Consider the following 26,011-nt stretch of genomic DNA (forward strand, 5'->3'; position numbering starts at 1 on the left):
GTGAGTCAAACTGGCCTCATCCTCGGTCATATGAAGCTAACAACATAGTGCAGGAGGGAGATATTAAAATACAAATGAATATAAAATAATTACACATTATAAGTGCTCTGAATAAAGAACTGGGTTTGATGAGAAAAATGTGAAGCTAAAAAATTAGGAAAATGATAGTATCTACCTTAAAAGTTTGTTGAAGATTAAATTAGATAATATGGGTAAAGAATTTAGCATGGGGCTTCCCTGGTGGCGCAGTGGTTGGGAGTCCGCCTGCCAATGCAGGGGACAGGGGTTCGTGCCCCGATCTGGGAAGATCCCACATGCTGCGGAGCTGCTGGGCCAGTGAGCCATGGCCGCTGAGCCTGCACGTCTGGAGCCTGTGCTCCACAACGGGAGAGGCCACAACAGTGAGAGGCCTGCATACCGCAAAAAAAAAAAAAAAGAATTTAGCATGGGCTCTGGGTCATATTGAGCACTTGGTAAGTGCGAATAATAACATGGTAATAGTTAAGATGATGACGAAGAAGTAGTCCTGGCCATGAAGGGCTCAAAGTCTACAGACAGACACACCATATATATGAATTATTGCACTACATTATACAAATAATGAAACTGAGGCACAGAGAGTTTAAGTAATCAGCTCAATATCACACAGCTAACAAGAGGTAGAACAGGAATACAAACCCAGACAGCTCTGACACCAATGCCCACAGTCTTATGCATCACACTAAACTCCCTCGCAAAGATTCCCTTTATTTACAGTGTTCCATTAGCTCATTACTATCCTGTTTACAAGAGACCCACTTCAGCCCTAGGGACACATACAGACAGAAAGTGAGGGGATGGAAAAAAATATTCCATGCAAATGGAAATCAAAAGAAAGCTGGAGTAGCACTTCTCATATCAGACAAAACAGACCTTAAAATAAAGACTATTACAAGAGACAAAGAAGGACACTACATAATGATCAAGGGATCGATCCAAGAAGAAGACATAACAATTGTAAATATTTATGCACCCAACATAGGAGCACCTCAATACATAAGGCTAATGCTAACAGCCATAAAAGGGGAAATCAACAGTAACACAGTCATCGTAGGGGACTTCAACACCCCACTTTCACCAATGGACAGATCATCCAAAATGAAAATAAATGAGGAAACACAAGTTTTAAATGATACATTAAACAAGATGGACTTAATTGATATTTATAGGACATTCCATCCAAAAACAACAGAATACACTTTCTTCTCAAGTGCTCATGGCACATTCTCCAGGATAGACAATATCTTGGGTCACAAATCAAGCCTTGGAAAATTTAAGAAAATTGAAATCATATCAAGTATCTTTTCCAAACACAATGCTGTGAGACTAGATAACAATTACAGGAAAAAAGCTGTGAAAAATACAAACACATGGAGGCTAAACAATACAGTACTAAATAACAAAGAGATCACTGAAGAATCAAAGAGGAAGTAAAAAAAATACCTAGAAACAAATGACAATGAAACCATGATGACCCAAAACCTATAGGATGCAGCAAAAGGAATTCTAACAGGGAAGTTTATAGCAATACAATCCTACCTGAAGAAACAAGAAATATCTCAAATAAACAAACTAACGTTACATCTAAAGCAATTAGAGGAAGAAGAACAAAATAAACCAAAGTTAGCAGAAGGAAAGAAATCATAAAGATCAGAGCAGAAATAAATGAAAAAGAAATGAAGAAAAAATAGCAAAGATCAATAAAAATAAAAGCTGGTTCTTTGAGAAGATAAACAAAATTGATAAACCATTAGCCAGACTCATCAAGAAAAAAAGGGAGAAGACTTAAATCAATAGAATTAGAAAGGAAAAAGGAGAAGTAACAACTGACACTGCAGAAATATAAAGGATCATAAGAGATTACTATAAGCAACTCTATGCCAATAAAATGGACAACCAGGAAGAAATGGACACATTCTTAGAAAAGCACAACCTTCCAAGACTGAACCAGGAAGAAAAAGAAAATATAAACAGATAAATGATAAGCACTGAAAGTGAAACTGTGATTTAAAATCTTCCAACAAACAAAAGCCCAGGACCAGATGGCTTCACAGGCGAATTCTATCAAATATTTAGAGAAGAGCTAACACCTATCCTTCTCAAACTCTTCCAAAATATACCAGAGGGAGGAACACTCCCAAACTCATTCTACAAGGCCACCATCACCCTGATACCAAAACCAGACAAAGATGTCACAAAGAAAGAAAACTACAGGCCAATATCACTGATGAACATAGATGCAAAAATCCTCAAAAAAATACTAGCAAACAGAATCCAACAGCACATTAAAAGGATCATACACCATGATCAAGTGGGGTTATCCCAGGAATGCAAGGATTCCTCAATATACACAAATCAGTCAGTGTGATACACCATATTAACAAATTGAAGGATAAAAACCATATGATCATCTAAATAGATGAAGAAAAAGCTTTCGATAAAATTCAACACCCATTTATGATAAAAACCCTCCAGGAGTAGGCATAACGGGAATTTACCTCAACATAATAAAGGCCATATATGACAAACCCACAGCCAACATCGTTCTCATTGGTGAAAAACTGAAAGCATTTCCTCTAAGATCAGGAAAAAGACAAGATTGTCCACTCTCACCAATATTATTCAACATAGTTTTGGAAGTTTTAGCCACAGCAATCAGAGAGGAAAAATAAATAAAAGGAATCCAAATCGGAAAAGAAGTAAAGCTGTCACTGTTTGCAGATGACATGATACTGTACATAGAGAATCCCAAAGATGCTACCAGAAAACTACTAGAGCTAATCAATGAATTTGGTAAAGTAGCAGGATACAAAATTAATGCACAGAAATCTCTGGCATTCCTATACTAGTGTATAGGATGAAAAATGTGAAAGAGAAATTAAGGAAACACTCCCATTTACCGTTGCAACAAAAAGAATAAAATACCTAGGAATAAACCTACCTAAGGAGACAAAAGACCTGTATGCAGAAAACTTTAAGACATTGTTGAAAGAAACTAGAGATGATACAAACAGATGGAGAGACATACCATGTTCTTGGAATGGAAGAATCAACATTGTGAAAATGACTATACTACCCAAAGCAATCTACAGATTCGATGCAATCCCTATGAAACTACCAATGGCATTTTTCACAGAACTAGAACGAAAAATTTCACAATTTGTATGGAAATACAAAAGACCCTGAATAGCCAAAGCAATCTTGAGAACGAAAAACACAGCTGGAGGAATCAGGCTCCCTGACTTTAGACTATACTACAAAGCTACAGTAATCAAGACAGTATGGTACTGGCACAAAAACAGAAATATAGATCAATGGAACAAGATAGAAAGCCCAGGGATAAACCCATGCATATATGGTCACCTTAACTTTGATAAAGGAGGCAAGAATATACAATGGAGAAAAGACAGCCTCTTCAATAAGTGGTGCTGGGAAAACTGGACAGCTATATGTAAAAGAATGAAATTAGAACACTCCCTAACACTATACACAAAAATAAACTCAAAATGCCCCTAAATGTACAGCCAGACACTATAAACTCTTAGAGGAAAACATAGGCTGAACAGTCTATGACATAAATCACAGCAAGATGCTTTTTGACCCACCTCCTAGAGGAATGGAAATAAAAACAAAAATAAAGAAATGGGACCTAATGAAACTTAAAAGCCTTTGCACAGCAAAGGAAACCATAAACCAGATGAAAAGACAACTCTCAGAATGGGAGAAAGTATTTGCAAATGAAGCAACTGACAAAGGATTAATCTCCAAAATTTACAAGCAGCTCATGCAGCTTAATGTCACAAAAACAAACAACCCAATCCAAAAATGGGCAGAAGACCTAAATAGACATTTGTCCAAAGAAGATATACAGACTGTCAACAAACACATGAAAGAATGCTCAACATCATTAATCATTAGAGAAATGCAAATGAAAACTTCAATGAGATATCACCTCACACTGGTCAGAATGGCCATCATCAAAAAATCTACAAACAATAAATGCTGGAGAGGGTGTGGAGAAAAGGGAACACTCTTGCACTGCTAATGGGAATGTAAATTGATATAGCCACTATGGAGAACAATATGGAGGTTCCTCAAAAATCTAAAAATAGAACTACCATACGACCCAGCAATCCCACTACTGGGCATATACCCTGAGAAAACCATAACTCAAAAAGAGTCATGTACCACAATGTTCATTGCAGCTCTATTTACAATAGCCAGGACATGGAAGCAACCTAAGTGTCCATCATCGGATGAATGGATAAAGAAGATGTGGCACGTATACACAATGGAATATTACTCAGCCCTAAAAAGAAACGAAATTGGGTTATTTGTAGTGAGCTGGTTGGACCTAGAGACTGTCATACAGAGTGAAGTAAGTCAGAAAGAGGAAAACAAATACCATATGCTAACACATATATATGGAATCTAAAATAAAAAAAGGTTCTGAAGAACCTAGGGGCAGGACAGGAATAAAGACGAAGACATAGAGAATGGACTTGAGGACTTGGGGAGGGGGAAGAGTAAGCTGGGACGAAGTGATAGAGTGACATGGACATATATACACTACCAAATGTAAAATAGATAGCTAGTGGGAAGCAGCCGCATAGCACTGGGAGATCAGCTCGGTGCTTTGTGTCCACCTAGAGGGGTGTGATAGGGAGGGTGGGAGGGAGATGCAAGAGGGAGGAGATATGGGGATGTATGTATAAGTATAGGTGATTCACTCTGTTATACAGCAGAAGCTAACACACCATTGTAAAGCAATTATACTCCAATAAAGATGTTTAAAAAACAAAACAAAACAAAACAGAAAACAACATTACTATTGCAGCTACTACATTATATTTTTGTCCCCTTTTTCTGTGGCTGTCTCTCCTCCTAGACTTTGAAGTCTCTTACTCCTCCTTGTTATTCCTAGTGCATACAAACTGTGTCTGATATAGAGAAGATGTTTAGCAAACAATTTAAAACAAATTAATAAGGAAATCTATGAGTATATATATAAGGGAGTCTTGCACAGACACTGTTCTTCCCAGAAGCAGATGCCAAGCTATTTAGTTATTGTATTGTAATGCCAAGCTATTCTGTTGTTGTATTAAGATAAAAAATATTTTAGTGAGTTTCTTATGAATATTTTAAATGGAGAGAGAGACAGATGAAGATAACATGGTGATAATTTGGGGTATTATAATCTGAACATGCTGATAATGTAAGAGAATCACGATTACGGAAATACTAACTTTAAGAAAGATAAGTCTGGAGATGGGGAGATAATTTTCATCACAGAAAAATTCTTCATAGGTAAGAAGGCAATGATTGGAATTACTTTGAGAATGTAAGGTTATTAAATTTACTAAAATAAATGTGCATGTAGCAGCTATATTTGTTAGCACCTTGAGGGCAGGGGATATAAACCTCATTTACTTTTGTGTATTCTACAGTGACTAGCTCAAAGTATGTGCCAGTAAGTTGGCTTTTAAATAAGTGAAGTCTAAGAACTCAGTAATTGTACAAAGTAGGGCTTACCTGCAATGCCTATTTCATAGACCCATAGCCATTTAAAATTTCTTGGCATTGTGTGGTCCTGAACCGTGGATTTAGCTCTCTAGTCATTTCTGCAGAAGGAAAATAGTGGGTCAAACATGGGTGAGACATCAGGACTCTGGAACGTACTAGGACTTAGATAAATGGTGAATGATAGTATTAATGATAGTAATTATAACAAGATTAATAATAGTTAACACTTCTTTAATTCTTATGTGCCAGGCATTCTCCTAGACACTTTATGTACATTAATTAAAAACTCATAACCCTGTGAAGTAGGACCTCTCATTATCCTCATTTTACTGATGAGGTAGCAGGAACAGAGAGGTTAAGCAACCTGTCCATGGTCATACATTAGCTTGCAGTGGAGCTGGGATTCAAACCCAGGCAATCTGGCTCCACAGTTCATGCTCTTAACCACTATCTTATACAAAACTAAAGGAGTCAGAAGGTTAGAGAATATTTGAGCTGGGAGGGCTATAGAGCTCATCATTACAGATGGGTGCTCCCCATGTCCTGTATTGTAGTGATTCTTAATGGGGGCTGAGTTTACCTTCCCTCCCAGGGACATTTGGTAATATTTGAAAACACCTTTGGTTGTCACAACTGGGAGTGAGGAGGTGCTACTGACATCTAGTGGGTAGAGTTCAGGGATACTGCTAAACACCCTACAACGTACAGGACAACCCCCCACCACCAAACAATTATCTGACCCCAAATGCCAATAGTGCCAAGTTTAACAAACCCAGCTCTATTGTAGCAATTTTCATATGTTCTTACTGGAGGGTGCCTTATACTCCTGGTTTCTTTACACTTCCTTCCTGTCCACCACATGTGCAGCCAATCCCAACTTCTGCAGCTTATGCCCTACACCCTTACACCACTGTGCTAAGACTAATCTGATCACACCCCTCCCATCCTCAACCAGGAATCTATTAACATTTTTAGCAAGGTTAATTTTATGCTTCACGCCAAAGAAATTATCCTTATGGTGAGGAATCCAGGTGCTGTGGAAGGCTGATGGGGTACTGTTTTGAGAGTGGTCCTGGAAATAGCACTAGGAATACCATGACAAAGGAAAAGAGAGAAGTGTAGAAAATGCTTGTGTGGAATACAGAAGAAAACCCCATCTCCAGCATATCACACAGGACCTTGCATACAGTAGACATACAAGAAGTATATGTTGTGGAAGATTATGGCACAAGGTCAGGATGGGGTGTCCTAGAACTCAATAACATTGTATTTTCTGTTCTCTGGCTAAGGGAAAGGAAACAGCAGGATAACTCATGTTTTGGGTCTATGTTAAGCCTAGGGCTCAAGGGTTTATCTTCTGTTTGGTATTTATTGCTCAGGAAGTAATATTGTGCGTTGTAGGTGTTATTTTGAATCCTTCTTCATTTTCTTTGAGAATTAACAATCCATTATTGTTTGTGAGCAAGGCACTGAAGCCCTGGGCACCTCTCTCTCTGACCACAGACATCACCAGCAGTGACGCCACAGCTTGCATCATGGCTATGCAGGGTGAGAGAATTGACGGGGGCTTTAATACAAGGCTCCCAGGAGGCTTGAGAGAGATGACGCTATCAGGCAAGCGAGGGCTTTATCTCCTTATGAGTGTTACCAAGGATGAATCAAAGAGCCACTCAAGGGGATCAGGATGCCATAATATATTCTTCCTTGGGGAGGGGGAGGGAAGGAGAGGAAAAAGAAAAAATAAAAGGGAAAGGGAAAGGTTTTTATGCTAGCCCATATAGTAGGTAATTATTCTCACAGGAGCTGTGAGTGTGGTGGGGTTGGGGGTGGGAAAGAGTAGCTTGATCCTCAAGGTATGCAGATGAGAACCTCAGGTTAGAGGGTGCTTTCACAAACTAACCCCCATGCTGGAAGACTCACTGTTCTAGTCTATAAGCCAAGGGGTCTTGGAGAGAGCCACCTCCATATTGGAGCAGTTATAAGAATGTTCAAGGTTTTAAACTAGGTGTATAAGAAGCCAGGGCACCAAGCCAGCCCTCCAGATGGCAGTTGCAGTGGGGGTGTAGTGAGGAAGAAGAAGGCCAAAAGTTTTGGCATACATCTCTTCAAGGAACTCACAGCATATACCCTACATTTATGAAGGGAACAGGGTATAGTGGGAGGAGTACAGATCTTGGGGCCAGACAGATCTCAAATCATGTCTTGGTTCTTTTACAAGCTGTGTGATTTTAGGCAAGTTTTGAAAACTCTAGCACGTTTATTCACCTTCAGTTAGAGATAATGATACCTATCTTTCATGTACTAAGCTAATGATAATAATGTTGATCCCTAATATTGATTAAATGCTTATTATGTACCAAACACTGTTTCAAGGCTTTATATTATTATTTAATCTAATCCACATAACAACACTATGAGATAGGTAAGATTTATCATTAGACCCAATTTACAGATAAAGAAAATGGAACACAAAGAAGTTAGGAAGTTGCCCAGGGTCACAGGTGGAGTTGATGCTGGAGGTGAAATTCAGATTCAGGCAGTATGGCTCCAGAGCCCACACTTTTAGCCACTGAGCTATATCCTGTCACTACAGTATAAAGTACACAGAACCTGAGACACAGAGCATGTACTCAGTCATGATTTAACCCCACTTCCTTTATCTTTCCCTTCCTTTTTTTTTCTGTTTAAGAAAGAAACCACTCAGCTGCCATGTGAGGGTCTCTCCTCCCACTTCCCTAAGCTGGAGCCAGGGGCCTCCTTTGTTATTTCAAGATGGGCTGGCACGAGTGAGTTGAGGAACCTCAGAGATAGTGCTTGTCACTTCAAGGTTATTAGCTGAATGTGAGCCAGGAGAATAGGTTGAAGTCAGATGTAGGAGTCCTAGAAAACCAGCAGGCTCCACCATGGGAACCTTGGAGGGCTTCCTCAGTCAGTAAGAGCAGTGGCTAGCTGTACTAGAGAGGCTCTCTTGGGCCTTTCCACACTACGGTCCATAATTTCTCACTCCTGGTTTCTTGGGCTTCTGAGATACCAGTGAACTCATATTACTCAGGTCTAGGGTGAATGGTTGACTGTGGCCATTAGTCTTAGTCTTTAGGATTACATCATCACATTCATTCCACATTTCCTCACCTAACATTTAGATAAAGAACACCAGGGATTTCCCTGGTGTTCCAGTGGGTAAGACTCCATGCTCCCAATGCAGGGGGCCCAGGTTCGATCCCTGGTCGGGGAACTAGATCCTGCATGCATGCCGCAACTGAGAAGTCCACATATCACAACTAAGAAGTCCACATGCTGCAACTAAGAGTCCACATGCTGCAACTAAGAAGCTCACGTGCCACAACTAAGAAGCCCACATGCTGCAACTAAGAAGCCCACGTGCCACAACTAAGAAGCCTGCATGCTGCAACTAAGAGTCCGCATGCCGCAACTAAGAAACCTGCATGCTGCAACTGAGTCTGCATGCCGCAACTAGGAGTCCACATGCTGCAACTGAGTCTGCATGCCACAACTAAGAAGCCCACGTGCTGCAACTAAGAAGCCCATGTGCCACAACTAAGAAGCCCACATGCTGCAACTAAGAAACCTGCATGCCGCAACTAAGAGTCCACATGCTGCAACTAAAGATCCCGCATGCCGCAATGAAGATCCTGTGTGCCGCAACTAAGACCCAGTGCAGCCAAAATAAATAAATAAATTAATTAATTAATAAATATTTTTAAAAAGCACCAAAAGAATAATTGGGCCACAAAAAATACTACCATATATCAGCTACTTTAACATCTCCACTAATTGGCCTGTTAAGCCTCACATTTCTTTTCCTAGTTTTGAAACAGACACATTAATATTACTGTCAGGTCCCAAATATTGTAGCTACTGGTTTTCAACTATAAATCTTAATATTTAACAAATCAACTAATTGCATTTCAGGTACTGAGCATGCTCTTTAGGTTAATGGCATGGTCGGTGGTGGAGGGGGAAATGGAAAAAGAACAAATTAGAAGCATAAACTCTGAAAGTTCCCAAAGTCCTGTGGTCAATGCTTTTCTGAGGTAAGTTGCATAAGAGATGATTTGGCAAACCTGCTGCTATGCTGTTGGAAGTCTGGCAAGATCTCTTGGAGGAGCAAAAAATAAACAGCCCTGGGGTTAATCTACAAGCCGTTTTGCTTTAGCCCTTTTTGCTGAAAATCTTTCCAACATGTTTCAGTCCACTTCCTTGCCATAGGAGATAGAGTACAACAAAGATAAATATAGCATGGGCTAGATCTGGAACTAGGAGGGCTGAGTTTGAACTCTGGCTCCACTATTTACTTGCAGTGCAGCAATCACTTACACCCATGTTTGTCCAAGTGCATTCCAACCATGTGCACCAGAATCACCTGCAGCGCTTGCTAAATAGCCAAGTTCCAGGGTCCCTGGCTGAGGTTTTCATCTGGGTGGCGCTGGGGAATCTGCCTGTTGAACAAGCACCCTAGATAACTCTTATTCCCACTACAAATTTGAGAAACAGAGTTTGTTTTCTCATCTATAAATAAGAATGGTACCACCCCTTTCCCAGGGTTGTGGTAAAAACAACACAGGTGGTCAATATGTGCTAGGTGTACCTGAATCTTTGAGTGAGGTTATGGCAGGGCTTCAGGATACATTCTGAATATTAATTTAACAAACATGTTAAATCCACACAGCGTTTGATGGTACCAAGGTGAAAAATCCATGTTTCTCTGCCCTTTGAAGGGTTCATAGACTAATGGGAGAGACAAACGCGAAAACAAAATTATTGTTTGATAATGGGTAAACAGATATGAAGAAAGGGGAGGTAGCCACTTTGCTAGGACGAGAGGTGGTGGTGGAGGAGGGAGGGGAGCATAGAGGAAGTGATGTTAAGCTGGAGAAGGTTATTTTAAAGTGAGTTTTGAAATATAAGTCAATTATGGTACTGTGGATATCTTAAAAGTGTAGGAGATAAGGTTGTATTTGTGCTAAGTCTAAAACCTAGAATAGAAATTGTTCTTATTTGCGGGGATGGGCATGAGTGGAGAATATTTTCCATATCAGTTTACTTATTATTCCTTGCTCCTAAAAGTAGAATGTTAAAAAACTGGAGTCATTTTGTGTTCTCCAGTTCGTTGGACTCTGAGAGGATGGGTATTAGCCTATGTTGTTGACTTGCTTTGCAAGTCACTGGCTGCAAGGCCATGGTCTAAGTCGGGGGGGTAGGACACTGGCCATGACCACTATAAACAAGTCAAGTGTTAAATCCTACTGATAATGGGAACTTTGGCTTGAGAACTAGCTGCCTCAGCAGAGTCATCCTCAAATACTAAGGGCAATGCTATATATACACATACAGCCGCAGGAGGCAGTGACTAATGGCTCTGCTTTGGGCCAGCAGCCCTGGCCCCTTTCTAGCTTCTTCACCTCTATAGGCAGCCTAACTTGAATTTTCAAACTCCACCTCAATTTGACAAATAATCAGAAAACAATAGACTTTACTATACAGAACTTCACACCATCCCCACTACCCTTCATTTTTCAAAATGATTGAGGTTTTTTTGAAAACTGCAACACACTTCCAGCAATCCCCATCATGCCTTTGGCCAGACTAAGAATAACAAACTCTCAACCCTTAATGCTGTGTGACCTTGAATGAAGAAAAAATGGGGTTGTAACAGTAGTTAGGATCATGCTCTTTGGATTAGATCCAAGTTCTAATCTTGGCCCGAAACTTATTATCTGTGTGATGCTAAGAAAGTGACTTAATGTCTCTGTTCTTCGTTTTCCACGTCTGAAAAATGATAATAACAAGTACCTATCTCATTGGGTTGTGGTAAGGGTTAAAGGAGAAAATATGTGAAAAAAAAGACCCACTGCAATGCCTAGCTTAATAAGTAGAATGCCAGTAATTATTATTAATATATTAACCATAGTGGGTATTACCTCTGATATCTTATGGAAAGCAGGGGCCATTGTGGGTGAGGAGAGAGGGGAGTGTTATGATTACTTCAGGTGAAAAGGGCAGGAAAGTACCAGTATAGGAACCAGCCATTAATAACAGTGGGGAATATATTTAAACAAAAAAGAATAAGATGGCTTCTCTTTAACCAATTATTTACCAAGAGCACTGCTAGAAAGAAAAGCAGGACTAATTTATATGCCTCTCATCTGATCGATGCATTTTCTAAAAGTGGTACTGGTAATAAAATCCTCAAAAGATTTTCTGGTGTTACCCTCCGCCCCCACTGTATATACATACCACAAACCCATCAGATCTGCTGCCAAAACCCACTTGCTTTTTTCTCCAAAAGCATGGATGGCATTGCATCCAGGCTCTCTTTTGTGATCACCCCATCTGTGGTGAAAGAAAACCAGAATAACTTAGTATTACGTCTCGATTATCCATGACCAGGATGGGAGGCAATGTGGTAGGCAGGAGAAGAGGTTGCTCTTCATGGCAAGCTTTCCAGTAAGACAAAGGGAGGTTAGAAAGGAAGGTCATGGCTGTGACCTCTGTGACAGCTGAGCAGGGGACACCCACTGTATGTGTCAGCCTACTCCAGGAATAATCCATATGCAAGTGATTTGGTCAACGGTTTGTGATTCTGGAACAGTATTAACAATAGTGCCTTTCCTGGAATCTATCTTATATATGATGTATTTTTTCCCCACTTAATTCAATAGCTCTCCTGAATATTTTAATACAGCAATAGTAGTCTGAATAGCAAACACATGTGAGTTATTGACTTGCTTTCCTTTTATCCATTTCTGCTGTAACTTAAATTTTCTTCCTGAGTGAATCTCCAGGCCACTAGTGACATCACCTTTAATCCATTTGTATTTCTTTTTTTTTTAATTGGCATTAACATGGAGGAGACAAAAGAGGTTAAAAAATAAAAGACGTCTACATTGGTGATGATCTCCAGAGCAAACCTTACAGGGATTGGTAGAGCAAATTTGATTTGAAAATGATTACAAAGGGTGAATTCCCTGTAAATAATGAATTGGAAACAAAATAAGGCTGAGAGTATTTGCTTATCCACTTATTTCCACATGAAGAAAAGCCATAATTCCTGTCAGCCTGTGCTTACAGCATGCCTAGACTGGCCAGAGAGAAACCAACCAGTGATGAAAATAAATACACAAGCCCACTCGTTGACTGCATTCTCTGTCAGGTCCAACACCAAGGAAAGCCTAAAGATAATATGTCTTTGGGTAACAACCCATAAATCCACAGTTACAGTTCAAGCACTTAACTTCAAATTCCCAAATGACCATGCCACTGTTCTTTCCTCTTCCAGAAGCTAGAAGTTCACTGTCAAAAAGAAGGGGATGAGAAGGGAGGGGCAAGGCAGCTGAAATGCTCAACGACCCTACCAAAATTCTGGGAAAGCATGCCCTCCTCACAAATCACAACTTCTTGAGAAGCTAACTGGTATGTCACTGGAAGACGCTGTCAGAGCAAGCTGGCTAAGGATTTTATCAAAGTGCACTTAGCTTTCAAGAGCAGTGTTCCTTAAAAATGTAAAGTTGATTTCTGTATATCAAATCCTATTTTTCCACTGATTCACACTTTCTTCTATTTTTTAAAAATTAAATATTGAGTAGGTACAAAGAGGAATTTATAAGAGACAAGTGTGAAGTATAAAAAACTACGGTGCAATGAAAATTGTATATCCGACATGCAGTTGAAGAAAAAGAATATAACTATTACCTTTAAAGGCCACTGTGTGCCCCTCCTGTAATTCCTTCTATCTCCCCTCGGAGATAACCACTATTCTGAATTTTGTGTTAATTATTCCTTGCTTATCTTTATAGTAGTACTATGTATAATGACTCTGTCTCTTCAGAAATGTTTTATCTGAATTTCGGAAGGATTCTTCAGTTGCCAGGAGCTTTAATTTGTGGTGTTCTCCTTCATATCCCTCCCCTCTCCCTGGCTTCCCCCACCCACCTCCATCTTGCCCAGTAGTTGGTAATGCATGAACAAACACAAGTGTCAAAGGTATCATTTAGTAGTGAACCCATACGGAGAGTCAGTAATTCTTTTGTAACAAGGCTACTTTCCTTTTGTTTTTCAAGCAAATCCCTGCATGGGTCTTAACTTGTTTACCCAGAGATCTGGGGACATGGCGGTGGCAATGGGCTAGTGAGCAGGGTGACAGGGCTGTGTGTATTGCCTAGCAGGGGTACCTCAGGGTTTTGGGGTCAGAAGGTAGGTTATTTGCCAGCTATGTGACTTTGGGCAAGTCACTTAATGTTTCTGAGCTTTGGTTCCCTCATCTCAAAAACACAGACAGCAATAATACTGATCTTACAGGGTTGGTGAGATGTTTAAACAAGAGATATTTATTGTAAAAGTATTTTGAAGGGTATAGGATACTCCATAAATGTTAGCTGTTAATGTTGCTGTGGCTCTGCTGCTGTTGTTGATGCTATGATATCAGTGCTGTTAAAGTCAAGGTAAAGGACTAGTTGGTTATGAATTTCTAAAGTCTGGAGCGAATCCACAGATTTATCCTTGCCACCTGTCTGGCAAAGCTGGCACAACACAGACAAAATTAAAATTTCTTTTCCAACTCTGTATTACTGGTCTATGTGGAAACTTTCCACCTTTGAACATCTTCCTCAAATCCCACTGAATCTGTCCAATCTGCATGTGTGAGAGTTGTGTCTGCTCTGGCCTATGTCGGTGCTGAAGCCTAGGGCAGAAAGTAGTCACACATTACAGGCATCTAACATTTTCTCTTCCTGGTTATTTCTCTTAGGACGGTGCAGGCTGGTGACTCAGCCATGTGTACAAGATGTGCTCATCACCTGATGAGTTTGCGCCTGAGGAGCCTTCTGAAGGCCCTGACTTTTGCCTGTGTGATATTAACATAACCATTTGCATGTCATTTCCATTTTGTTTTTAAAAGGGTCTCTCCTTGAAGATCTATAAGAATGAGAGTAAGCAGTGGAAAGCAACGTTTCCATTCTACAAACGATATAATCAAATCTGTAAACGGGCAAAAATACACACGAGATGCTCCATAAAACTGTTGGCAATTATTTCAGTGAACAGACACAAGTTGTGCACAATTCCCCACAGCTGCCGCAGGTGTTGAAGGAAGAGATTCAAACAACAGAGTGGAAATATCGATCATCTTTTTGAATATGGTGCTAGGCTACCTGCTTGGGTGCCCAGGAGGGGGTGAGGGAGGAAGAGTGCTGGTAATATTCCCACACATGTTTCCCAGCCTTGAGGCTGGACAGCCACATACCCATCTGCTGCTAAGAAAAAAAAAAAAAAGACAGGGCTTAAACACATGGGACAGGCTGTTTGACCTCTGAGGTTGCAAGGCTCTTGGCCTCCGCCTAACAGCTGACGCCTGGAATAAGCAGGCCAGCCCCTCATGGCCTCTGCAGGGGCTCGCACGAGGGCTCCAGCTGAGGGGTGGCTGCAGCTATGGCAACAAATGCCCAGGAATGAGTTAACACCAGCCAAAGGGGTTAATGGGAGAGGCAAGGGCTTTTATACGAATGTGTTGGGGGAAGAAATGCGATACAGTGGGAATGAGGCCCATTAATAAAGCTGAGTGATAAAATCCACCACCATTCTTAAATTGGACTTGCCTACTTAAACTGCTTTTCCAAATCAGTCTCCTGTATTCTAGTTGTTCATTGAGACACTAAGCTTATTTAAAGAATAAAAACAATACCATAATATGCAATATAAAAGGAGAAAATAGGATAGACAAAGGAAGAAAGAAAAACAAGAAATGTGTACAACTATGTTCTGAATATGTTCAAACAGCTTGTCATTACTAACAATCACCACCTGACAATAAATTACCCCCCTACATGTGGATCACAAGCTGCATTATTATGATGCATTAGAATCAATCTGAGTACTAACGATAATGGCTGGTTGGGTGGCTAAACATGGCCCCCAATTACTGCTGAGTGCCCTCTCTTCCTGTGGCTACAAAACAACTGCCATCAATATTCTCTCATAGAGAATGTTTTCTATCAGCATTATGTCCTCAAAACATCCCTGGAAGGCAGGTCGATATTGATGGGCTTTTTTGAAGAAAACAGGGAGGCATGGAGAGGTTAAGTGAAAATTAGCAGAGGCAGTACGACCACCCCACATCAGAATTTGGGTTAGAAAGAGAGCCAAGGTACAGAGGCAAAGGGCTTTGGGCTGCTCCTTTGATGATAGCAGCACCTACTGAATGCAGTAGATCAGAGTTTTCAGCCACTCTCTCAGCTACAGTGAGAAGCGTAGATTCCTTAAGCCACTACAATTGGAATATCTGATTGTAGTTCAAAGCACAGATCCACAGAGTACATTTTTACTTCTGGCAGAGTACAATACAACCTCAGAGTAAAATTTCATTTCTGAGAAGAAAAAAAGAGTACACTGGAATCCAGAAACAGTATAGTCCATTTGAATAGTATTTCCTAGTTTCATGAATGAACAAACGGTACTTATTGAGCCCCTATTATGTTTTTGTTAGACTGAGAGGGATACGAGAGAAACAAAAGACAGTTACTTCCCTCAGATAATTTATAATCTACTTGGGGCTAGAGGTTGGCAAATTCACACACAAAATGAAGACCGAACAAGACTCCATAGGAGGCCTGAGTATAAAGTGACAATCCTGTCTGTCCTACTGGTTAGAGGAAAAGAGTAAGAAAATCTTAAAGGTGGGATGTTGGTATGTTCCTCCATGAAAGATACCAGGAGAACTTAACCTGACAAGTATATTAGACATTTCCATCAGCAGTGAATGCACTCACAAAAAGGGTACACATAGGAGGTGAACAGGAGAGAGCATGAGGTACATGAGAAGGACAGATGAGGTTATAGGGAACCAGGACAGAAGTGTCTGCCATTATTTGAATATGATCATGTCATTTTGGAACCAGACTCCACTGATGATAGGGCCTGCTTTCCTGGAGACAGCACTTCTTAGGCAAGCACATCTGGTTGGCGTGTCCCTATATATAGCTAAGAGCTATAGGGCAGGTAATTCAAGAGGGAGTGCTCTAGTGAGCACATGGAAGGCAGACAGTCTGTTGTGGGCTGAAGAGAGGCCCACATGTTTTAGCTATTAGACATAAAAACTGGCCAAGCTGTCATTCTGTTTCAGAAATTAAGGTGTTTGACTTATGTGTCTGTCAAGATGGAATGTTAGCCCCCTCATAGGGTATCTGCAAGGAGGGATTGAATTTTCCTGAAAAAAAAACATTTTGGATCTGTTTTAGTGACTTAGCTGGTGTTCAGTATTCCAGATGATGCCTTCCTGGGTCACTTCACTTTCTGCTTTCCTCTGCTCCAGAGCCTCAGGCTATACATCTCACCTGGCCTTGTCTTGCAAACACAACTGGCTATAGGAGACTTGGGCAGAGGATGAGGATTACTCAGAAAAAAAGAAAACAACTCAACCACTGAACACACACGTCCTGCACACAGTGGGTCAGCAGTATGACTGTCACAGGTGAAAGCTGAACGTTGTAAGGAACAAAAGACTACAGAGCTTCCCTAGGTCTACTTGTAAATTTCTCATTGAGAAGAATTAAATTCAGAATTGCAATCTGACTATATCTCCCTCTATTCTCTGGAATAGAAAATTGACTATTGCTGTCTCTTCTAAGGAAATTTGAAAGAGACCACAATTGTGCCCAAAGGAACTGTCATGATATAAGAAGTTTGTGACCCCAGCCCCTATAGCCTCAAGGTATTGTAGCTCTGACAATAGCCTGGATATGACCTGAGAGCCTCAGATACCATCTTTGGATTTTTCCAGGAATATAAATGGCAAGTTATTATTACATGAATGTTACTTGTAGAACTTGAACTGATGAGTATATTAGACACATACGTCAGGAGTGCATGAACTCACAACAGGCTTGGCCAAGAGAGGTGAGCTGGAAAGAGAGAACCCGTGGTAAATTAGGAAGACAGATGAAGGTTAAAGGGAACCAGGATAGAGGTATCTGCCATTATCTGAATACGATTATGTCTTTTTTTGAGCCAAACTCCACTGATAGGTCCTGCTTCCCTAGGGGCAGCACTTCTCAGCAAGTTTAGAAGTCATTTGGGAAGAAATATTCCTTTCCTCTGACATGAGCAGCTATGTGGAAAAGATGAGCAGACATTTGCTTTGGGAGCAAGAGGTGCTGAGCTTAATGCCTATCATCTCCTGGAGATGATGATGATGTATTGTATATATATATAAAATCACTGCAGCTGCTTGCTTTTTCCAGGGGGTCAAAGTACACAGTCTTTATCTCCAAATGTCTGGCTTTCAATCTGGCTATATCTTGAAATCTGTTTTGAATACAGCTCAGACAGGAAGGTTTTGGTCAAGCATGCAGTGACTAACCTTCAAGCACAACAGAACACCAGGAGAGCAGCCTGACCTTTGCAGTAAAATTAATTTGATGCTTACAGTCTAACCTAGAGTCCATAGCCTTTATTCATATGACAGAGTCACAAGACAATTTAGCAGGGATTATTAAAGTCCACTTAAGCTCATCAGAGGGGAGAATTGAGGTTGATGCATTTCAGGATACCAGTGAATTGGCCAAAACATGTGGGAAAGGAAAGGAATATAGACTTCTAGGAATAAAGTAAAAGAGGCTACACTTAGTGCACAGTAGGTACTCAGTGAGAATTGATTCAGTGAATGAGGCAAGAGTAAGACAAATGTGATGTCTGACACCTAGGGAGCCCCTTCCCTACCACCCACTGATGCAACTTCAATCCCTATGAACTTCTCACATAGGGAAGCCATTTGGCAAGTGTCAGAGACCCCAGCATGAGGCTGGAAGGTGAGCGGGTTAATGATGGTACGAGACATATCAGCCTGCATTCCCCTTCCCATTCCAGCTGGTGGTAGGAAGTCTGGAGCAAAAGATTGCTAACCAGAAATGAAGAAAGCCAAATGGATACCAACAAATTAAGAAGGATACATCCTCTCCGAGATGGCTAAGAGAACCTCACACAGGAGAATTCAATTGGGTTTCCAGAAAGTCTCTGCGACAGTAGTACCAACTCCAGCATCACCTAGGAGGAATAAGTGTTCTAGTCACTGCACTTTAAACAAGTGTGTTATACACAAAGGCCTGACTGTTTGCAGTGGGAAATCCTGGTTGGTTTTATTTAGGCAATATAATAATGTAACTTTCTGAATCTGATGCTCTTTATTTGAACATTCATTATAATTATTCATCTCTGCTCTTCTTTCTTTACCAATGATATTTGCATTCTATTAGCAAATACAATTTCATAGAGGATGATAAGGAATCAAAATTATCCAATTTGTTTCCATCACAGGAGCAGAAGGAATCCTTCAATGGTCTGTTTTGCATCATTGTACTGATTTCAATAAGCTTTTCTTTGGTAATCAGGGTTTGTAGCATTAAATATTACTCATCATTGTACAGTTAGTACTAATTTACTATCACAGAGATAGTCTGGTTTTGTCTAAGTGAACCCCCTCTTATTTTTTCTCATACGAACTGAACATTTTCCAGTCTGAGGGTTCCCTTGTACAACACAAAGTATGCTGACATTGTATTCAATACATATCTAAGAGATACTTAGCGCTAGTACGATTCTCTAAATGGCCATCAGTATTTTACCTTGTATGAATAATTATCTGGTAACCTGCGATATTTCCTCTGCTGGGTTGTAAGAACTTTGAGGGTAGGGATGGTACCTTATATACTGCTAACTATGCTCTGGGATATGGCATAGTGAATGAACAAACAGCCGAGTTTGATCTCCTTCAATTTGCTGACAGCACTGTACTACCTGACACTAATTGTGGCTCACAGTATTTACTGGTTATTTTTTTAAGTAAAAATGATTTCCCCAAATTTTATACAAATTCTCCCCAAGTTAATCTTGCTAATATTTTCCCTATTAATTTCTTCTTTCACTAACTGAAGCTAGCCTACATAAGAGCAGAACAGAAACTCTACTAGGGGTTCTCTGGTTACCTGGTTGGTTCTGTCTACAGAAATGATCTGAAGTCATGGGAATAAGATCAGGGGAACTAGGAATGATATTCAAAATATTCAAACACCAGTATGGCATGAGCAACCAAACAGAACCTTACCACTGGAGTAGGGCCCAGGAAATCCCCTTGTTGTGCCAGAGGTCAATCCATTATTGCTAGACTGTGGGAAGTCTGGAGGATACCAGGAGGATCAAGATGGCCTGGGTGACAGGCAGTCACTTAGGGGGGATCTGGACAGTGATTATTTATTGGCAGGAATGGCTGGTTATCACTTATGGGGCACCTGGCAGTACCTATTTACCAACTGGAAGAGAAGTTTTCCAATATTTTAAAACTGGTATGACCATCCAGGGCACATTGGCTGAATATCAGCCTGGAGGTTGTGGACCTATCTTCACCTGGGCATGCAGCATAATAAGCAGATAATCCTACCCACAGCTGCAGTCTCCTTAAGTAATCTGTCTTAATGTTCAAGAAAACCATTATGATCAAAGTTATCACTTATATTAAACCCCAATGCAAAAAAACCCCTTTTCAACAGAAATATTAGTCTATCTCCTCTTACTCTGTTTTCCCAGGGGATGATCTTCTAATCACTTTTAATCTGTTAAACATGCTCTTTTGTTCCTGTAAAGAGATTTTAAAAAATGCCTCTCAGTGATGTTTTGAGCCTAAAAAGGAAAATATCCCAACATGTATAGTTTTTCCACTCCATGCAATGGAAGGTGAGTCAGGTAGGGGTAGCTGGGAAGCAGAGACATACAGTGGGAGACTGGGTAGCTGTGCTTGCTGTCTCCTGCTTGAGTAGAGAAAGCAAAATTTTTTTTAAAAAATGGCAGAGGCTGGACAACAGGGAGTTCTTTGTTCAAACCATTAGAAGCAATGGAAATAAAAGTGCCATGTTTTTGTGCCCTTTAAAATCCTTTGTTATGCTAGTTCAATATCCAGGTCTCTGGGTAGCAGATCCACTCCACGTGAACATGCAGTCTCTGCTTAGGCACCTTACTGCCATCTATCCCCACCTGTACATGTCCACTCACTGTGTTGCAATGAGTAGCAATTGCTTCTCTGTTGGGGGACTGGCTGGATTCCAAGGCCTTGGCTTGGGTAAGCTTGTCTTTGCCATTTAGTGTTAATTTTACTTTGTAGGAATGCTAATGAAATTGCTCAGAAAGTTGGATAGGATGTGTGGGAAACTGGCAAGGTGACTAATTCCTATTTCTCTAGAGGTGATGGCTGCAGTTATACTAGCTATTGTGAGTAGATGTCAGTTGCAAATTTCCTTAGGTATAGGCTGGGTAAATGGATGAGTCAGAATCACAGTTTCTGCCTGGAAGGAATGTCTAAGCAACAACATTGGGCATGAAGTGTTCAGCGTACCCCAGTGTTGGGGTATTAAACCTGAAATTCTTGCTTAGTAATAAAATAAAATAAGTAGGAATAAATGAAATAATACAATCAACAATAATAGAATCAACAAAGTAGGAATCCTCACAAATGTATGTTTAAAAGAAAAGCTCAGGAATATCATGTATAGTTTACTTTCTGGGACACCTCTAAGATTGCAAGTTGGACGTACAAAGGAACTTGGAGTGCACACTAACGAACAGTTTCAAATGCAACGAACAGTTTCAAATGGCATGTTGCATAGTAGCCAGGAGGCAAAGGACTTGCTACAAGTATTTATTTGTGAGTTCCAAGGAAATATCCCAGAAATGGCCCCTTCACTCCTCATCAACTGTAATATAAAGAGATCTCCAACAAAACAAAGCCCTTTCCCTTATGTATGGGATTTCCTTGTGAAGCAGTGGCTCCTTGGGTAGGATCGATGCCTATGGAACATACACTGCAAATAATGGCTCAGGCTCCACAGAGTGGAAGAGCTCTAACAAGCATGCCCAGTGGGAGAGACTGATTAGACAGTTACAGACTTCTCCACTTTTTATATTTATCCCTGCCTCCTGCTAAGTTGCATGAGTTCAAAAAAGGTTAAGATGTCTTACCCAGAGATTTCATTTATGCAGTAGACCAACCAGATATTCATACATGAGTATAAATGGCTGCTTATGAAGCACCTGAAGTTTTTTCAGTAAAGCAGGAGTTTTGTATGTGTCACTTGGTCTGCACTCTGCCAGGGGCATATTGCTCTGACAGTAGAAAAACGTGCTCTTTTCAACACGATTTAGTCTCATTTCCTTTTTCTTCTAAGTCTCTCTCTAATGACTGGAAGTAGAATGAGACTTCGATTTTAGGATGATTTACAGGTCTGTGAGTTGGCTCTTTCTTCCCTTGGTGTGTAACCAACTTCAAAGAAGCAATTGTGTAACTACTAAGGAAATTAGTTTTTTGCCAAGGGATGGAGACCTTTTGTCATAAGCCAGAATGAATAACTAAGCCCTTCTGTCTCCATCTCAAGAGGGCCTCTGGGCTGAGAGGAGTGTCTGGCTGGTGGTCTAGGTTTGCTCATGAGAGCAGCAGGCAGTCAGCTGGTCAAGAATATTGTTTTTGTTCCTTCTGTAGGCAGAAGCACAGAGTAGGGAGGCTAAGGTGAATGGGGGGAAGACAAAGGGGAAATAAGACAGTAAACAAATTAACAAATGTAAAGTACATAGCACAATGCCTGATAGGTACACCTCTATGTAGAGCTATCACTTATTGAGCACCTTCCTGTGTAACTTACTGCATTAAGCGTTTTATTTGCATGTTACCCTTACAACAACCTTATGAGGCAGGAGTTATTATGATTCTCACTTTATGGAGGAGCAATAGGTGTCAGGCATTATATTTGGTACATTACTTATGCCTAATCCTCACAACACTCTTCAGTTGCAGGTATGATTATCTCCATTTACAGTTGAAGAGATGGTGGTTCAAACAAGTTAAGCAACTTGCCCATGATCACACAGGCAGTAAGTAGCAGAGTGAGGATTCTAATCCAAGCTTGACTCCAAAGCCCATGGTTTTAACCACTGAACTCTGCCACCTCTACTGCAATCTGCTATATGTTAGACATTAAGTAAATGCTTGTCCCCATCCCAACTGGTACAGCAAAGGTAGCTGGAGAACAAAGAGTTGAAGGGTAACCTGATTTTAGTAGTCAGAGAAGAAGAGGTTGAGTAGTGGAGATAAGAGCTATAGCTGCTATTTTCCCCTGTGGCTGTTGTTACATAGGATGTGGGGAGAGGCGATAAAAGATAGGGAGACAAAGGGTAACTGATTTCTATCTCCTCATCCCAAATTGTAAGAGGAAGAGAGACCACTCAGAACATGAGCTGGGGCTAGGAGCTAACACTATTAGAGAGTTACTATTACCTGAGCTAGGTTGGTGTGCCAGTTATCAATTTGTTGCCTCTTACCTTCAAATTCACCCTTATTGCTTGCTCTGTGTAAAGAGTTCTTGGCCCTTTAAATATTTTACCTTTGCCAGCTGGCACAGTGTTAAGCTTTGTCAGTAGGGGGCACGAGAGAGACATTTCAGCAGGAAGGAGCTGTGTTTCCTGGTCCCAGTGTGCTGGTGCGTTCACCTGGCAGGCTCCTGCAGCCTAGGCCCCCAGTTTCCTATGTCCAGCAGCACACACAGCCTTCCCAGCACTAGGTTCCTGCAGTGCCTGCAGTTTCTGTAGTACGTGGCAATCAGAAGCACCCAGAAGCTTCTCCCAGTACCCCTCCCTCAGGCAGTTTTGTAGTGGAGTGTCTTATGTTGAGATACCTCCCTGTGAACAGCTCTCCTGGCACTGTAGAGGGTAGATATTCCAAAAGTTCCACTGGGCAGATTTCTAGAAAGTTCCAGGAGTCATAATTCCAGAAAGTTCTGCCAGCAAAGCACCACAGCAATTTCTCTGCTATCCAGCGAACCACAGCTGTGCCCTCTCCTGCAATGTCTGGATCTCATCCCTTTTGGAAGGGTTCTCTCTTGGGTGCTTTAACTCAGTCTTACGGTATAGTGGTTGTTCCTTATATTTGCTATTCCTACGTTCTTTACAGTTCTCTTTACTTTTCACTAGCCAATCCCCCATTATTGTTAATAGCTACAGTAAACTTCCTCTGTTTAAATTACCATGTGGTTTCTCTTTCCTAATTTTCTCAAACCAGTACAGTTCACTCCCTCTTCCCAGATATCAAAGTAAGGTGCTTCCTTATGCAAAGGGATGCTTCTAGGAGGGAAGTGCAGGTAGGGAGGATGGCCTTTTTCCCCAGAGACAATTTCTAAAGAGAAAAGAATATCTTATTTTTCCAGGAGGCAGGAGATGACTTCTCTGTCTTGCTTTCCAGTACAAAAAAATTAATTAGAATGCCTGTGGCCTTTCAGTTATTGGAATTCTTTCAATGAGGAGGAAAGAATCTGCAAGATAAGAAAGGCAATTGGAAACTTGAAGACTGCTTAGGCAATGAGACTCAAAGCGCTTATGCTCATTCCTAGTCCAAATTGTCCCTGAAGTTCTATAGCTCAAGTGCTCCAAGGGATAAGTGGGTATTTGTAATAACAGCCTCAGATTGACCACCCTCTTTAAGAAAACAATGAATATTAAACTCAAAATCTCTATCATTGCCCACAGAACCCTTCTTCATAGCTCAAGGTTGTCTTCCAGAGATAAAATATTTTCCTGTTTTCCCCCTGGCTTTACCATTGACACATTTATAGGCATTTTCAGACAGCTTAAAATGTCATGAATTCTGGAAAAATTTCTGAAACCAGGATATAAGTTAGGTATTTGGAGTTGGTGTGTCAGGATATTTTCCAAGTGCCATGAGGAGGAATGGTTTTCACCAGTGAAAAAACTCCATCATAATTTTTGTATTACCCATGGATTTGTGCAGCTGAGTTCTTTTTGAATTTGAATAAAACGTTTTCCAAAACACGTGTTGTTAATTAACAACTACCTTTCTACTTTTGTCCTCTTTATGCCTTCATGCTTCCCCACCCCTCCAACCAGCTCAAACTACAATATTGCTTCCCCAAAGCTCAATGAATGCAAAATGGAAGGCAAGCAGTTAAGTAGGAGAGAATAAGGAAATGTGAACCTCAAGGTCTGATAATCAACAAAAACGTTCCCTTTACATAATACAAGGTCATCTTTGGAGAATTTAGGAAGCACTGGCCCAGGTCAAATTCAGAGACACTAAAAGCATCACAGCTAATCAGCCAGGCTGCTCAACTGCTAGGAAGTTTTCCATATACACTTTCCATATGTTTGAGGCCTCACAGCAATAACAACTGCATTTGGAGCCATAGCAGTTTTCAATAAAGAGTGTTTAGCCAGAGTGGTCATTGAGGGGGTTCCAGGTGGTTTTTTGGATCATCCAGGGCACCAATATGTTCATGTTTGGGTGAAGATCTCAAGCAACATGGGTGAAAGAGGGAAGTTTGAGTAATTTTACATACTACGATTCTCTTGCTAGAAAACTAACAAATTGGAGTTTCAGAAAATCAGTCCAACTATAGCCTCTGCTTCCCTTCCTCTGTTTGCTCTTTCCAATCTTGACCCTGGCCCAAGTCCCTGCAAACCTTCACTAGCCTTCCCTCTTTCCCTTTGTCCCCCACATATAAACACACATATACACACAGAAGGATCCCACAGCCAAGAATGGAATGTGGAAAGGAGCATTGCCTCAGAGCAGTCTGATGGTTTATACTGTAGCAGCTGGTAAGGTGGAATTGGTGACATGTAGGGGTTTGTTGCCCTAGTTAGAATTTCTTCCTAAAGAGTGAGAAGGTCATTGATATAAACCAGGGGTTGTAAACCAGTGGAGATTTACCATCACTTTCAAAACAGGAATAAGTCCTTTGTTGCTCTCATTATAATGATTATAGATTAGAGTATTGGTTCTTACGCAGGGTGGTTGGACAGTCTGGCACAAGAAGAACTGGTGTTGAGAGAAGGGGTAGCCTAGTGGTTAAGATAGGCCCTGAATCAAAATCTGGGTTTGACTCTCAGATTCACCACTAACCATGAGCAAGGTACTTAACTTCTCTGAGTCAGTTTTCTCATCTGCAAAATGGTAATAATAGTACGTGCATTATAGGATGTTGTGAGGAATAAATAAAATAAGGTATGAAAAGTTTCTGGCACATAGGAAACACTCCATATATGTTAGCTACTATTATTTATATAGTATTATTTACTAAAAAGCACACTGACATAACATCCTTGGCTGTCTTAACTCTCTTTTGTCAGTTTTGGAGATGTGAATGGAGGTGGTACTGTCAGGGGTAAAAAAGATGTGTCCCAAACAAATATTCATCATTTTTGAAAAAGGTGCAAAACCAATTCAGTGATTTTCAACAAATGCTGTTCAGGCAATTGGGCATGTGAAGAAAGAAAGAAAGGAAGAAAGGAAGAAAGGAAGGAAGGAAGGAAGGAAGGAAGGAAGGAAGGAAGAAAGAAAGAAAGAAGAAAGAAAGAAAGAAAGAAAGAAAGAAAGAAAGAAAGAGAG

The 26,011-nt window shown here is 40.6% G+C and overlaps 1 protein-coding gene across 8 annotated transcripts in view; it reads right to left on the bottom strand.

Moving 5' to 3' along the window:
* The window catches only part of ENOX2 (ecto-NOX disulfide-thiol exchanger 2), a 284,835-nt gene that overhangs the window by 80,328 nt on the left and 178,496 nt on the right, over positions 1-26,011 (bottom strand). Inside the window, exons 1-2 of one of the 8 annotated variants that reach the window (XM_029240317.1) lie at positions 10,172-10,188; positions 5,572-5,660 (exon numbers count right to left, since the gene is read on the bottom strand). The exons of 6 other annotated variants lie outside the window; for them this stretch is intronic. In XM_029240317.1, the coding sequence (XP_029096150.1) occupies positions 5,572-5,620 (49 nt within the window). In that variant the 5' untranslated portion in view covers positions 5,621-5,660; positions 10,172-10,188. Of the gene's footprint in view, positions 1-5,571; positions 5,670-10,171; positions 10,189-26,011 lie in introns of those variants that run through there. One more of the 8 variants, XM_029240320.1, reaches the window with a different exon arrangement.

Source organism: Monodon monoceros, unplaced genomic scaffold (genome assembly GCF_005190385.1).
Source record: "Monodon monoceros isolate NGI ecotype Baffin Bay Population unplaced genomic scaffold, NGI_Narwhal_1 Super_Scaffold_22, whole genome shotgun sequence".
Classification (NCBI taxonomy): Eukaryota; Metazoa; Chordata; class Mammalia; order Artiodactyla; family Monodontidae; genus Monodon; species Monodon monoceros.